The sequence below is a fragment of the Mesocricetus auratus genome, unplaced genomic scaffold, assembly GCF_017639785.1.
Source record: "Mesocricetus auratus isolate SY011 unplaced genomic scaffold, BCM_Maur_2.0 Super-Scaffold_100033, whole genome shotgun sequence".
In the NCBI taxonomy this organism is placed as follows: Eukaryota; Metazoa; Chordata; class Mammalia; order Rodentia; family Cricetidae; genus Mesocricetus; species Mesocricetus auratus.
In genome coordinates this window covers 8,406,832-8,419,819 of record NW_024429213.1, presented here as the reverse complement: position 1 = coordinate 8,419,819, position 12,988 = coordinate 8,406,832, and the positions used below count along the sequence as shown (strand labels likewise).

Sequence of the window (12,988 nt, the reverse complement as noted above, 5' to 3'; positions counted from 1 at the left end):
TGAGGAAGGTGATATGTTTTAGGTCATTTGTAGATTATATGTAATGCTTTTTATACAGTGTCAATGCTATATAGTTGTTGTATTACATAGAAAGTAATAATTTCTAAAAGTCTGTACATGTTTGGTGCAGAATTAAATTTTCTTTCTTCCAATATTTATTTTCATGAATCCACAGATGCCATGCCATAGTGGCTGTGAAGAGCTAATTGTGTTGTATTTTCCTTCCTATTAAAAAACTATGTTGGAAAATTATCATGGTCTCTCCCACTTGGACTACTTCTTAATGGAGTTTGTCTCCAATATAAAAAGTACTCACTTTTTTATTTAGTGTTGATAGAAGTTGAACCTTGACTAGTTTAAATCAACAATGGCCAAATGATTTTCTCAGCCACATTGGACAAAGAATTGTCTTGGGCCACACAACTTAAATTGTATTCACTTTTATTTTGTCCCATTTTTGTTTCTGTGATTTTTTGAGATACTCCTGTTAATACTGTTTGCTAACCTCTGAAGGGTCTCCAGGTTCAGTTTTGCAGATGCAGATTGTAGTGTGTACCACCACACTAGGCTATGTTTTAATACTTTTTATCTGTGCTTGCTTGCTTTGGTTATGCTTTTATGTCACACACTCGCCCCAGTCATACTTCTACCTACTTAAAAATAAAATTCTTCTATATTTCAAAAACTCTTTACATGATGTTGTGACAAAGTTTGAGCTGCCTGTAAAGTAGCCAAAGCAGATATCTATCCCTGTTTGTAGTGTTAGTAGGAACTGAAGTGAGAAGCCCAAGTATAGTATTCTCATTGTAAATATTTTCAGATATTTTTTCCTTGCTTCCCTTCACTAACCATAATTGGATTTGTTCTGAAGAAGCAGTTTACCACTTCTGGAGCTTCTAAAACAATTCTTCCCCAGACCTACTGGACCTAAATGATCCAGGGGTGAGGACTGGGAATTTTTACATTTTACCAAAGCTTTGTAGGGGATGTTTACATTCAAATCTGGTTAGGACCTATGTATTGTGTATTCCTATATCATAGGTCAAACACAAGATATCCACTAAACTATAAATTTTTCTCTGTAGCTCTTGTGATTTTGAACATTGCTAATTTTCATATTATATCTTCTACCACTGTTTGTTTGGTTTTATTTAACTTTAGCATCTGGCTATGTTGCCCAGATTGCCCATTATTATTCCTGGATTGGGCTCAAGTGATCTACCCAAGTAGCTGGGACTTCATGCATATGCTGTGCAGTGCTCAACTCTATTTTCCAAGGTTTTAAAACACACCTGATCTTAACTATGTTTCATTGCACAGTTAAATAGTATAAGTGCACTTATTATTGTGCATATAAGTGGAATCATACAATATTTGCCCTTCTGTGGCTGATGAGGTTTGTGTGGGTTTTTTTGTTTTTGTTTTTGTTTTGTTTTGTTTTTGAGAGTACTGCAGACAGACCCAGAACTTGTGAGCTTCCTCCTGCCAGCTTGATAATATTTCACTGGCTGTATGTAGCATCTTTTATCTTTTCATCTGTCACAGACACTTAGATTGCTTCCTCATTTTTGCTACTGCTGCTATGAACATGAATGGATTCACAGAAATCACTTAGACCCTGCTTTTAGTTCTTAGCATAATGGTGTTCTAGTTTAAGGTAGAACATCTTTGGAGAAAAACCCCTTAAATCTTTCTGCTTTTTAATTTAAGCAGGATCTCATTATATATAGTCCTGCCTGGCCTACTACTTACTGTGTAGATCAGATTGGCCTTATACTCAAAGAAGTCTGCCTTCTTCTGCCTCCTAAGTCTGCCTACTTCTGCCTCCTAAGTGCTGGGATTAATGACTTGCCAACTTTTTGCATTTTAAAATTTGAATTGTGAGTTTAAGGAGTCCTCTATATATTCTGGATTCTACTTCTTCATCAGATAAGTGATTTTCCATTTTCCTCCCACACTAAATTAGTTGCCCTTTTACTCTCTTGGCAGTGTATTTACTCAAAATACTTCATTTTCCTGATATTCACCTTGTCAATTTTCATATGTTGCTTGTACCTTTGTTGTCATAGTAAGAAATCATTATCAACTACAAAGTCTTGAAGACTTTTCTTTCAAGAATTTTAGCTCTAACTTTTAGGACTTCGGTGCAGATTGAGCGGTTGGTTTTGGTTTAGGTTTTTTTCTATGTAATATTAAGAAAGACTTCTTTTTTTTCAACTAATGCCTCACTCAATTTGAAATGAAATGGCAGGAATAAGCCTAATAGTATAAATTAAATGTATACCTTTTGAAAATTAAGTGCTTTTGGAAACAAAAGTGTATGTTTACTAACTGGAATTTATGTCAACATGTTTTACTACACTTCTGATTAGATCATTAATGTGACGTTTTTGGTTTCTAGAGCAATGTTGATCCCAGGGATGATGTGTTTGGATATCCTCAACAGTTTGAAGATAAACCAGCCCTGAGTAAAACAGAAGATAGAAAAGAGTACAATATTGGTGTTCTAAGACACCTTCAGGTTATCTTTGGGCATTTAGCTGCTTCTCGACTACAGTACTATGTGCCCAGAGGATTTTGGAAACAGTTCAGGTAAACTATGGGTGGATAGTAATAAAACATATCTTAAAACTTGATGAATAGCTCATATTCCTAAAATACATATCTTCTGATACCTTTATGTTCAGATTTTAAACAATAGTTAATACTCCAACTACCCTTAGATTTTCTTCTTTGTTTTGCCGATAAGAGTCCATAGTTTTCCTCCGTGACTGTTACAATGAGGGATGGATAGTTGGTCTGCTAATATTTGACATATTAAAAATAGATTTATGGGATAGTATGTGATATTTTAATTCATATAGGGACAACATTCTTTCGTTAGTCTCTTCCTTTTTTGATGTCTTAATTACTACTATTCTATTGCTGTGAGGAGATTCCATGACCAAGGCAACTCTTATAAAAGAAAGCATTTAATTGGACTTACAGTTTCAAAGGGTCAGTCCCTTATGGTGGGGAGCAGATAAACTTGGTGTTGAAGTAGTAGCTATGAGCTTTATATCCTCATCTACAGGCAGCAGGTAGAGAGAGAGTGACAGACACATTTTCCCTGGATTGGATTTTTGTAACCTCAAAGCCCACCCCCAGTGATACTTCTCCTTCAAGGGCACATCTCCTAACCCAGTGATTCTCAACCTTCATAATGATTTGGGCCTTTAATACAGTTCATGTTCTGGTGACCTCCAGCTATAAAATTATTCTGTTGCTACTTTGGAACTGTAATTTTGCTACTGTTAATGTTGTATGTTGCCGGGCAGTGGTGGTGCACGCCTTTAATCCCAGCACTTGGGAGACAGAGGCCAGCCTGGTCTACAAGAGCTAGTTCTAGGACGGCTTCCAAAGCCACAGAGAAACCCTGTCTCGAAAAACAAAAACAAACAAAAAATGTTGTGTGTTGTAATGTAATTGTCTGATATATGACCCCTGTGGGGAGTCACAATCCACACTGTGAGAACTGCTGTCATAATTCTTCCAAATGGTTTATCAACTGGGAGCTAAGCATACAAATATATAAGGGGCATTCTCATCCAAACCACTACTCTCTTAAGACATAAAACTTGATTGTGAAAATGTCTAATGCATAGGCAGTAGAATCATGGGGACTCATATATACTTACCACTCATCTTGACCAGTAGTCAACTCAGACAATTTTTTTTTATGGTTTTTCGAGATAGTTTCTTCACCTGCCTCTGCCTCCCGAGTGCTGGGATTAAAAGCATGTGCCACCACTGCCCAGCTCAAACAATCTTAAATAATATTCCTTTCTACTTCTTTCCATCCCCAGCAATGGAAAGTACAGCTCCTCCAAGGGACCTCCAGGCAGCTGACAGAAGGGACTAGAAGGTTGCCTATTCTACCTTACTTTTGACAGTGTGGTTCCCCTCATATTTTTTTTCCTTCCCAATAAGGAATCCTTTATTTTTTTGACACACTCAGCAATAACAATTACAATAACAATTAAAGTTTCCAACATTTCCCAAATTAAGCCCCTACTCAGTCAGTTCTGAGAGTTTATATATAACACCAATCTACCAGGCTATTCATTCTGTTTTTCGTCTGCTTTATTCATCTGCCTCTATAAGGCTTTTATAAATCCAAAATTTCTGTTCCTGTTGTTCTAAGAATTACCCACTTCCTCACCTTTTATGCTGAAATTTGTTAGTTGATTTTCCTTCTCTTGTTTTATGACTTTCATTTTGGTGTTTTGATTTTTGTTCTCATTTAAGACTGATGTATAGCCCAGCCTGGCCTAGAAATCCATACTCTCTTGCCTTGGCCACTGAATACTGAGATTATAAGTGTGTGCCACAATGCTGGGTATTTTCCCCCTTGTGCCTTTGCTGTTTTCTACTCTTTATACTAGTGATTGTTTCCTTCTGATTAGATCAGATTAAACTTGAAGGAGAATAAAAGACTATGTTAATGATGTTCTAGGTTTCTCATTACACGTATATGAACATTTGTTCATTTAATTACTCGTGATAATAACTGGTACCTTGGTATCTTAACAAATATCTGTTAATGGACATAACATATTTGGAAGTGTGGAAAGTAAATAAGATAGATTAGTGTTGTTTCAAATAATGTAACAGTTTAATTTTAGCAAATGACAGATCTGATTTTAAAGTTGCCATGTGTAGTGCCTTTTGTCTAAAGTATGATACTATTTGCCACATACAAGAAATATTTATCAAACAGTGCTCTGGTATATATGAAGTACACTTGTCATCTCTCTTGCTTGGAAATAATATTCTTGTATTCTGTGTGTATTACTCTATGAATACAATGTCAGGTATCTGATAAATTCTATCACGGCCTGGGCTTAAGCAAGACAGTTCTCATTCTAGAATATATACATATATATATATACATACATACATATATATATAAGTGATAGTTGGTTTTCAGGATTAGTTTGTGTAACTTAAGTCCTCAGATCATTCAAAAGAGATTTAACTGTAGAACTAATAAAACCTTTTTTTTATATAACTTGAAAAAATCAGTTTAATGAAGGTTGACACAATTCTTTTTGTGCGTAATCCAAAATTTAGCAAAATGCTTAGTGAAAAATTCCTGTTAGATCTACCACCTCATTTGAATAACATCTGTAGCTGGGTTCAAAATGCATGTGTAAGTCACATTATCTGAAACAACTGCCCTTATTAAAGCCATGATGTCTATCAACCATGCCAGTTGGCACTGGAGGACCACTTTTACCATTAAGTGCTGGACTTTTGTGGTGTTTCCTTCTTCCTCATGTTTCAATATGCTTTCATTATAATTGCCTTACCAGCAACCTTAGAAAATAAAATGTTTGTATTGTGTGAACGTCAGATGTTGTATGTTATATTCCATTCACTTTGCAGGCTTTGGGGTGAGCCTGTTAATCTTCGTGAACAACATGATGCTTTAGAGTTCTTTAATTCACTGGTGGATAGTTTGGATGAAGCTCTAAAAGCCTTAGGGCATCCAGCTATGCTAAGTAAAGTCTTGGGAGGTTCCTTTGCTGATCAGAAGATTTGCCAGGGCTGCCCACATAGGTAAGCGCTAACACATAATACTGGTAAATGCTAAAAAGAATAAAATTCTTACTAGTGCTAATATGAAAATAAAATATTCCACTATTAAACTCCTATAACTGAATAAGTACTATGAATATCTGAGTACTGTGGGGTAGTTTTTTGGTTTTGTTAAGTAACTTCATTCCTTTTCTTGTGTTTTTGTCTCATGCTTAATATTTTACTATTTAATGCTTTTAATTCTTTCATATATTCCTAAGGAACTAAGCTGACAATTTGCATATGACTAGAAGTGTGCCTTTTATCTTAGAATTTTATTTAATAATACAAATATACTGAGTTTAGAAGATGACTGTGCTAGAGGTGTTATTTTCTTTTCAAAACAACAAAATAGTTCTCCCTATTAACATTTTTATACATACCTATTACCATTCTTATGGTATGTGTACATATAAAATATTATAAAAGTTGTGTGGAAAATTACATGGGTTTTTTTTTCATTGCTCTGGTTTTTAACTTTAAAGGGGAATTAAGAGCTGGCTGTAGTAGCTCTTGCCTTTAGTTAATCCAGTGCTTGGGAGGCCAAGACCAGGAGGATTATATGTAAAAGTTTAAGATGCTAAATGGGCTTTGAGAAGTGGCTTGTGGATTAAAAACACTAGCTGCTCTTGTAGAAGACTGGTTTCAGTTCAGAGCACACCTACATAGTGGATAACAACCATCTATGAAGGCTGTGATGCCCTACTCCTCAGGCAGTAGGCATGCATAGGGTGCAAATTTATAGTACTCTTAGTAAGTAAATAAAACTTTAAAAAACTAATAGTTTATACACTATATGAAATGATGAATGATGGGGAAATCCTTTTGTGTATAAGTTTGTCTTATTGGTTGATGAATAAAACACTATTGGCCATTAGGGAAGCAAAGTAGGTGGGAATAGGAGTCGAGGAAGATTCTGGGAAATGTAGTAAAGGGTCACCATGTGATCCCGGGAGGAAAGGATGCAAGTCTGGCATTCTTAGTAAGATTAGACCTTATAAAAATATGTATTAGTAATTATGGGTTAATAATTAAGTCAGAGCTAGCAAAAAGAAACCTTAGCCAAAAGGCCAATAATAACTTTACACTAATAAAGCATCCTCGTGTTTAATTGCGGCAGAGAAGGGCGGTGGGACCTAGCTGGACCAGAAACATTCATGTTACAGATGAATATGTATTTCTGACTGTCAAATCACACCGAAGTTTTAACCTGTTGTTCTGTGTGCTAATTTTAAAACTGGGTTGCTGGAGAGCCAGCACATTGTTAAAAAAGTAACTATTCTTGCAGAGGACCCAGGTTCAATTCCTAGTACCCACATGGTGACAAAACTGTAACTCCATTTACAGAGGATCTGACACCTCCCTCTAGCTTCTTCAGGCTCCAGGCATATACAATGTACACATTTATACATGTAGACAAAACACCCACACACATAAAAAAATTTTAATAACCCATATGCATAAAAAATTTTAATAATAGACTGGGGGCTGGAGAGATAACTCAGCAGTTAACAAGTTCTTGCTGCTCTTCCAGAGATCCCAAGTTTAGTTCCCAGGACCCATATCACCTAGTTCATAACCATAATTCTAATTCCAGGGGATCCAACACCCTTTTCTGGTCTCTCTGGGCACACAACACATGGCAGGCAGACTTAAAAACTTACACATAAATTTTATTGGGGGCAGCAAGATGGCTCACCTGGTAAAGTCATTTGGAGACTCAAATTTGGCAAAATATAGAAGGAGAGAACCAACTTCACAAAGTTTTCCTGACGTGCATACTACACACGCATTGTAAATAATACTTTGTTTTTGTTGTTTTTTGTTTTTCGAGACAGGGTTTCTCGGTGGCTTTAGAGTCTGTCCTGGAACTAGCTCTTATAGACCAGGACAGAGATCCACCTGCCTCTGCCTCCTGAGTTCTGGGACTAAAGGTGTGCGCCACCATCACCCAGCAAATAATTCTTTTTTTTTTTATTTGTTTTTTATAAAAATTCTTTAAAAAAAACAAGTTAATAGTGATTTGCAATATCTTAAAATGATGATTTTCAGGACTGGGATTTTCTCTAGCCTTGGCTGTCCTGGAACTTGCTATCTGCCTTCTGCTGCCTCCCGAGTGCTGGGACTAAAGGCATGCCAGCCTCCAAGAGAAGTTTTTTTTTGGGGGGGGGGTCGAGACAGGGTTTCCCTATGTAGCTTTGGAGGCTGTCCTGGAACTTGCTCTTGTAGACCAGGCTGGCCTCAAACTCAAGAGATCCACCTGCCTCTGCCTCCCGAGTGCTGGGATTAAAGGCTTGCGCCACCAACGCCCGGCTACAAGAGAAGATTTTAAGTAAGATCCATAATGCTTAACTAACTAAAATAGTCTTGTTTTTGTTATATCCTGTGTCCTCAAATTCAGAGTGCTGGAATTAAAGGTAGACGCCGCCACTACCACCGGGCTACCCTGTTTTAATTTCCATTTCACCTAGTTCTTTTGACTTAACCTTTCAGAACCCATTTCATTCAAGTGTGGGTGGTGATAGTTCTCCAGCAATTTTGTTTTGAAGGCAAAGAACTTAGCATACAGAGTGTATGATCAAACTAATGTAGTGACCAGGACAATCTAAATAGTCAGGAAATGCCATTAGTATTGCTAACATTCCTTGGATTAGTACTTTTATAGTCTTAAGTATTATAAATTTAGTTTTCATTAAATATATAATGAAATATTTTGAGAACTAAAAAGTGCATCCTTTTCTGACAATTTCTTAAATAATGTCTTTAGGTACGAATGTGAAGAATCTTTTACGACTCTGAATGTAGACATTAGAAACCATCAAAATCTTCTTGATTCTTTGGAACAGTATGTCAAAGGAGATTTATTAGAAGGGGCAAATGCTTATCATTGTGAAAAATGCAATAAAAAGGTATGAATGTCTGTTAAGATAACTTTGATACTTCTAACTGAGGAGCTATGGATAGTTGATAGATAGCTCCTGGTGAGGACAGTTTTAAGTCCTGGTAAGTGCACTACAGTCCAGTGAATGGCCTTACACCCAGAAGAATATGGACAGCACAAATTATATTTGCTAGGTTGCTTATAAAAAGAAAAAAGACATGGAGTTTGGACATGGATCTTGAAGTTCACACTTTTTTTTCTATCTTCCTTTGTTGTGATAATAAAAAAGCTGTGTGTGTGTGTGTGTGTCAGGAAAGAAGTTAAAAAGTAGTGCCAGAAAAGGCTAGGAAGTGTAAAATTGCAATAGCTTAATATCTTTTTCTGTGGTTGGTATGTTCAAAAAATATCACCTTGGTTATGTGAGTTAACACAGATTTGTCTCTTTCAGGAAACAAATGCAGAGCTGATGGAGGAAACCATTTTTCCTCTTATGTCCAGGATTGTTGCTGAAAACTATTAATTTTTAGAAATAGAATAAAATTTGTTTTTTTGCTACCTAATTAGATCTTATCTACAGGAACTTAGTATGAGGCCCTATCCAAAAAAAATCCAAGAGAAAAAAGTTTGCTTGGTTTGGTCTTGATGGCACAATCCTATGACCTTAACCAACTTAGGCTGCTAAAGCAAGAGACACATTAAGACCTGTCTGGGATACAAAGCAAGTTCAAAATGAGCTTGGGTAAAAAAGAATTGGAGGGTTAGCTAAAGGATGAATGCTTGCTTAGTATGTGTGACACCCTAGGTTCACTTTCTTATTTGAGAGTGGTGGCGGTGGTTGCTTAGATTTTGGTTTGCTTTTATAGTGGATTGTATCTATTAATTTTCTCTGATTTTAGGTTGATACCGTAAAGCGTTTGCTCATTAAAAAATTACCTCCTGTTCTTGCTATCCAACTAAAACGATTCGATTATGACTGGGAAAGAGAATGTGCAATCAAGTTCAATGATTACTTTGAATTTCCTCGAGAGTTAGACATGGAACCTTACACCGTTGCAGGTGTTGCTAAGCTGGAGGGGGATAACGTAAACCCAGAAAGTCAACTGATACAACAGAATGAGCAGTCTGAAGAGAAAGCAGGAAGCACAAAATACAGACTTGTGGGTGTGCTTGTGCACAGTGGCCAAGCAAGTGGGGGACATTACTATTCTTACATCATTCAGAGGAATGGAGGAGATGGTGAAAAGAATCGCTGGTATAAATTTGACGATGGAGATGTAACAGAGTGCAAAATGGACGACGATGAAGAAATGAAGAACCAGTGTTTTGGTGGCGAGTACATGGGAGAAGTATTTGATCACATGATGAAGCGCATGTCATACCGGCGCCAGAAAAGGTGGTGGAATGCTTACATACTTTTCTATGAGCGAATGGACACAATAAATCACGATGATGAATTGATGAGATACATATCAGAGATTGCCATCACCACAAGGCCTCATCAGATTGTTATGCCGTCGGCCATTGAGAGAAGTGTGCGGAAGCAGAATGTACAGTTCATGCACAACCGAATGCAGTACAGTTTGGAATACTTTCAGTTTATGAAAAAACTACTTACATGTAATGGTGTTTACTTAAACCCTCCTCCGGGTAAGTGTCAAGTTTGCTTCTTACAGCATAGAGTAATTCTTAGTTATTAGTAGGCATACTAAGCCTTGCTTTTCCTTTTTGAGTTTATCCATTTTTTAATGTATGAATGTTTTGCCTTTGTTCCTTGATATCCTGGAATTCACTCTGTACAACAGGCTTGCTTTAAACTCTCACATCTTACTACCTCTGCCTCCCAAGTGATGGGGTTAAAAAGAGGTGGTTTGTTGTTTTGTTTGTTTGTTTTTTTCCCCGGTACGGTTTATTAATGTGTGCTGGGTTTGAACCCAGGGCCTTGTGCATGGTAGATAACGCTGCCACTGAGCTACATTCCCATCCTTGGTTTTTTTTGTTTGTTTGGGGTTTTTTGTTTTGTTTTAGTTGGTTTTGGGTTGAGTAGAGTTGGTTTTTGGAGACAGGGTTTCTCTGTGTAACAATCCTGGCTGTTGTGGAACTCACTTTGTAGACCAGGCTGGTCTTGAACTCACATAGATCCATCCACCTGCCTCTACCTCCTGAGTGCTGGGATTAAAGTGGTGAACTACCATGGCTGGCTTTTTTGTTTGTGTTAAGTGCTAAATTCAGGAATGATAATTTTTTATAAGTAATCTAAGAAGAATTCTATTATTTTAACAAATTAAAAATACAAAGTACAAACTTGTTTGAAAATGGGGCTTGAACAGAAATTTAAGTTGTTTTTTAAATCTATGTGTGTTTATTTGCTTGTTTTTAGGACAAGATCACCTGTCTCCTGAAGCAGAAGAAATCACTATGATTAGTATTCAGCTTGCTGCCAGGTTCCTCTTTACTACAGGATTTCACACAAAGAAAATAGTCCGTGGATCTGCCAGTGATTGGTACCTTGTTTTGGATTTTTATTCCTATTTGTTGGGTTCTTTAATAGAGTACTTTACTTTGTCAACACCATAAGATTATTGTTTCAGATTTAAAAGGCAGAAATTTTTTCACAAAATAGTAACCATAATGAGAGAACTCATGCTGAAATATTTGGTATAAATTTAAAGGGTAAAAAATTGCTTTTAGGCGGGTGGTGGTAGCACACGCCTGATTCCCAGCACTCAGGAGGTAGAGGTAGGAGGATCTCTGGGAGTTCGAGACCAGCCTGGTCTACAGAGGGAGTTCCAGGACAGCCTCCAAAGCCACAGAGAAACCCTGTCTCGAAAAACCAAAAAAAAAATTTACTTAAAAAAAAAAAAGGTGGGGGGGGGGTGCACGCCTTTAGTCCCAGCACTCAGGAGGCAGAGACAGGCAGATCCAGGACAGATAGAGCTATTACATAGAAAAACCCTGTCTCAAAAAAATTGCTAAAAAAGTATAGAGGCCATTATACCCAAGTTCTAGACTAAAGGTGTGTGCCTCCATGCCCAGCTATGTCTTTTTCACAATTGTTACTTATTAAGGACCAATAAAATATGTTCAGTGGGTGAAACTCTTACCACCGAGCCTGTTTGATCCCCAGAACCCACATAGTGGAAGGAGACAATCTACTATTTATTCTCTCTCTCTCTCCCTCTCTCTCCCTCTCACACACACACACACAAAGTAAAAAACTTTTTGCTTATCTAGAAGATACTCCAGTAAGGAAAGAAGGTATTTATTTTGTCATCATTTAATAATATATTTTGTTTTTTAGGGTTTTATTTCTTTGAGATAGGGCTTGTCTGTGTAGCCCTGGCTCTTCTGGAACTCTGTAGATCAGGCACCACACCACCTGGCTAATAATGGTTTTTTAGTAACCAGTACAAGCTTTCATCTATTTTGTAATTCTTAAGATTGGACCAGGTCATATAGTATTCATCTATCTTCCAACCCCCATGGGGTTTCTCTGTGTAGACATGTCTAGCCTGGAACTTTCTATAGACCACCCTAACCTAGAGCTCAGATCCACTCGTGATCCACCATGTCCAGTTCCTCATCAGTCATTTTAGTGTTAATACTAGAAATGGTCATTACTGCTGCTGCCTTAGATGTTTGCTGTGTTTTGTTGTGTCTTAGAGATCCAGTGAACTGAATAGATGATTTGTTTTGTTTTGTTTTAGGTATGATGCATTATGTATTCTCCTTCGTCATAGCAAGAATGTGCGATTTTGGTTTGCTCACAATGTCCTCTTTAATGTTTCAAATCGATTCTCTGAATACCTTTTGGAATGCCCTAGTGCAGAAGTGAGAGGTGCATTTGCTAAACTTATAGTTTTCATTGCACATTTTTCCTTGCAAGATGGACCATGTCCTTCACCTTTTGCATCTCCTGGACCTTCTAGTCAGGTAATTGTACCTTTGTTTATAATTATTTGTGTATTTACAAAGAAAAGGTGGCATGTTGTTTTCCTGAAGTTGAAGAGAGAAACCTGAAATTTTTTTAAGTGTTTACTATGGTAACAAGGCCTGAAGCCTGAATTCCATTAAAATTACTATGTAAAAAGCAACAATTATTATTTGACCTTTAAAAATGTGTGGGTGGGCTGGAGTATGATTCAGTGGTAGAGCATTCCTAAAATGTACCGAGGCTCTGGTTTCATTCCTAGCACAAAAGGGAGTTTTCTTAAAGAAATAGAGGGAGTGTCTGTGTCCGTGCGTGCACGTGCATGGGTACTTTTTAGACATTTATTTTGTATATGGTATTGTTCCACAGCACAATTGTAAAGGTCAGCTTTTAGGTGTCAGTTCTCCCTTTCCATCGTGTGGGTCCTAGGGATCAAACTCCCAGTCCTCTGGGTGGTGGTATGATCCTTTACCCTCTCACCAACACTTTTTTTGTTGTTGTTTTTGTTTTGCTTTGTTTTCAAGACAGGGTTTCTCTGTGTAGCTGTTCTGGAGCCTGTC

At 37.2% G+C, this 12,988-nt stretch overlaps 1 protein-coding gene across 5 annotated transcripts in view; it reads left to right on the top strand.

The window, feature by feature from the left end:
- Positions 1 to 12,988, top strand: part of Usp9x (ubiquitin specific peptidase 9 X-linked) — a 130,130-nt gene that overhangs the window by 101,913 nt on the left and 15,229 nt on the right. For all 5 annotated transcript variants that reach the window (XM_040733714.1, XM_013120866.3, XM_021233253.2 and 2 more), the window contains 6 exons: positions 2,402 to 2,592; positions 5,428 to 5,601; positions 8,387 to 8,528; positions 9,397 to 10,147; positions 10,878 to 11,001; positions 12,205 to 12,430. In XM_040733714.1, the coding sequence (XP_040589648.1) occupies positions 2,402 to 2,592; positions 5,428 to 5,601; positions 8,387 to 8,528; positions 9,397 to 10,147; positions 10,878 to 11,001; positions 12,205 to 12,430 (1,608 nt within the window). The remainder of the gene's footprint in view (positions 1 to 2,401; positions 2,593 to 5,427; positions 5,602 to 8,386; positions 8,529 to 9,396; positions 10,148 to 10,877; positions 11,002 to 12,204; positions 12,431 to 12,988) is intronic.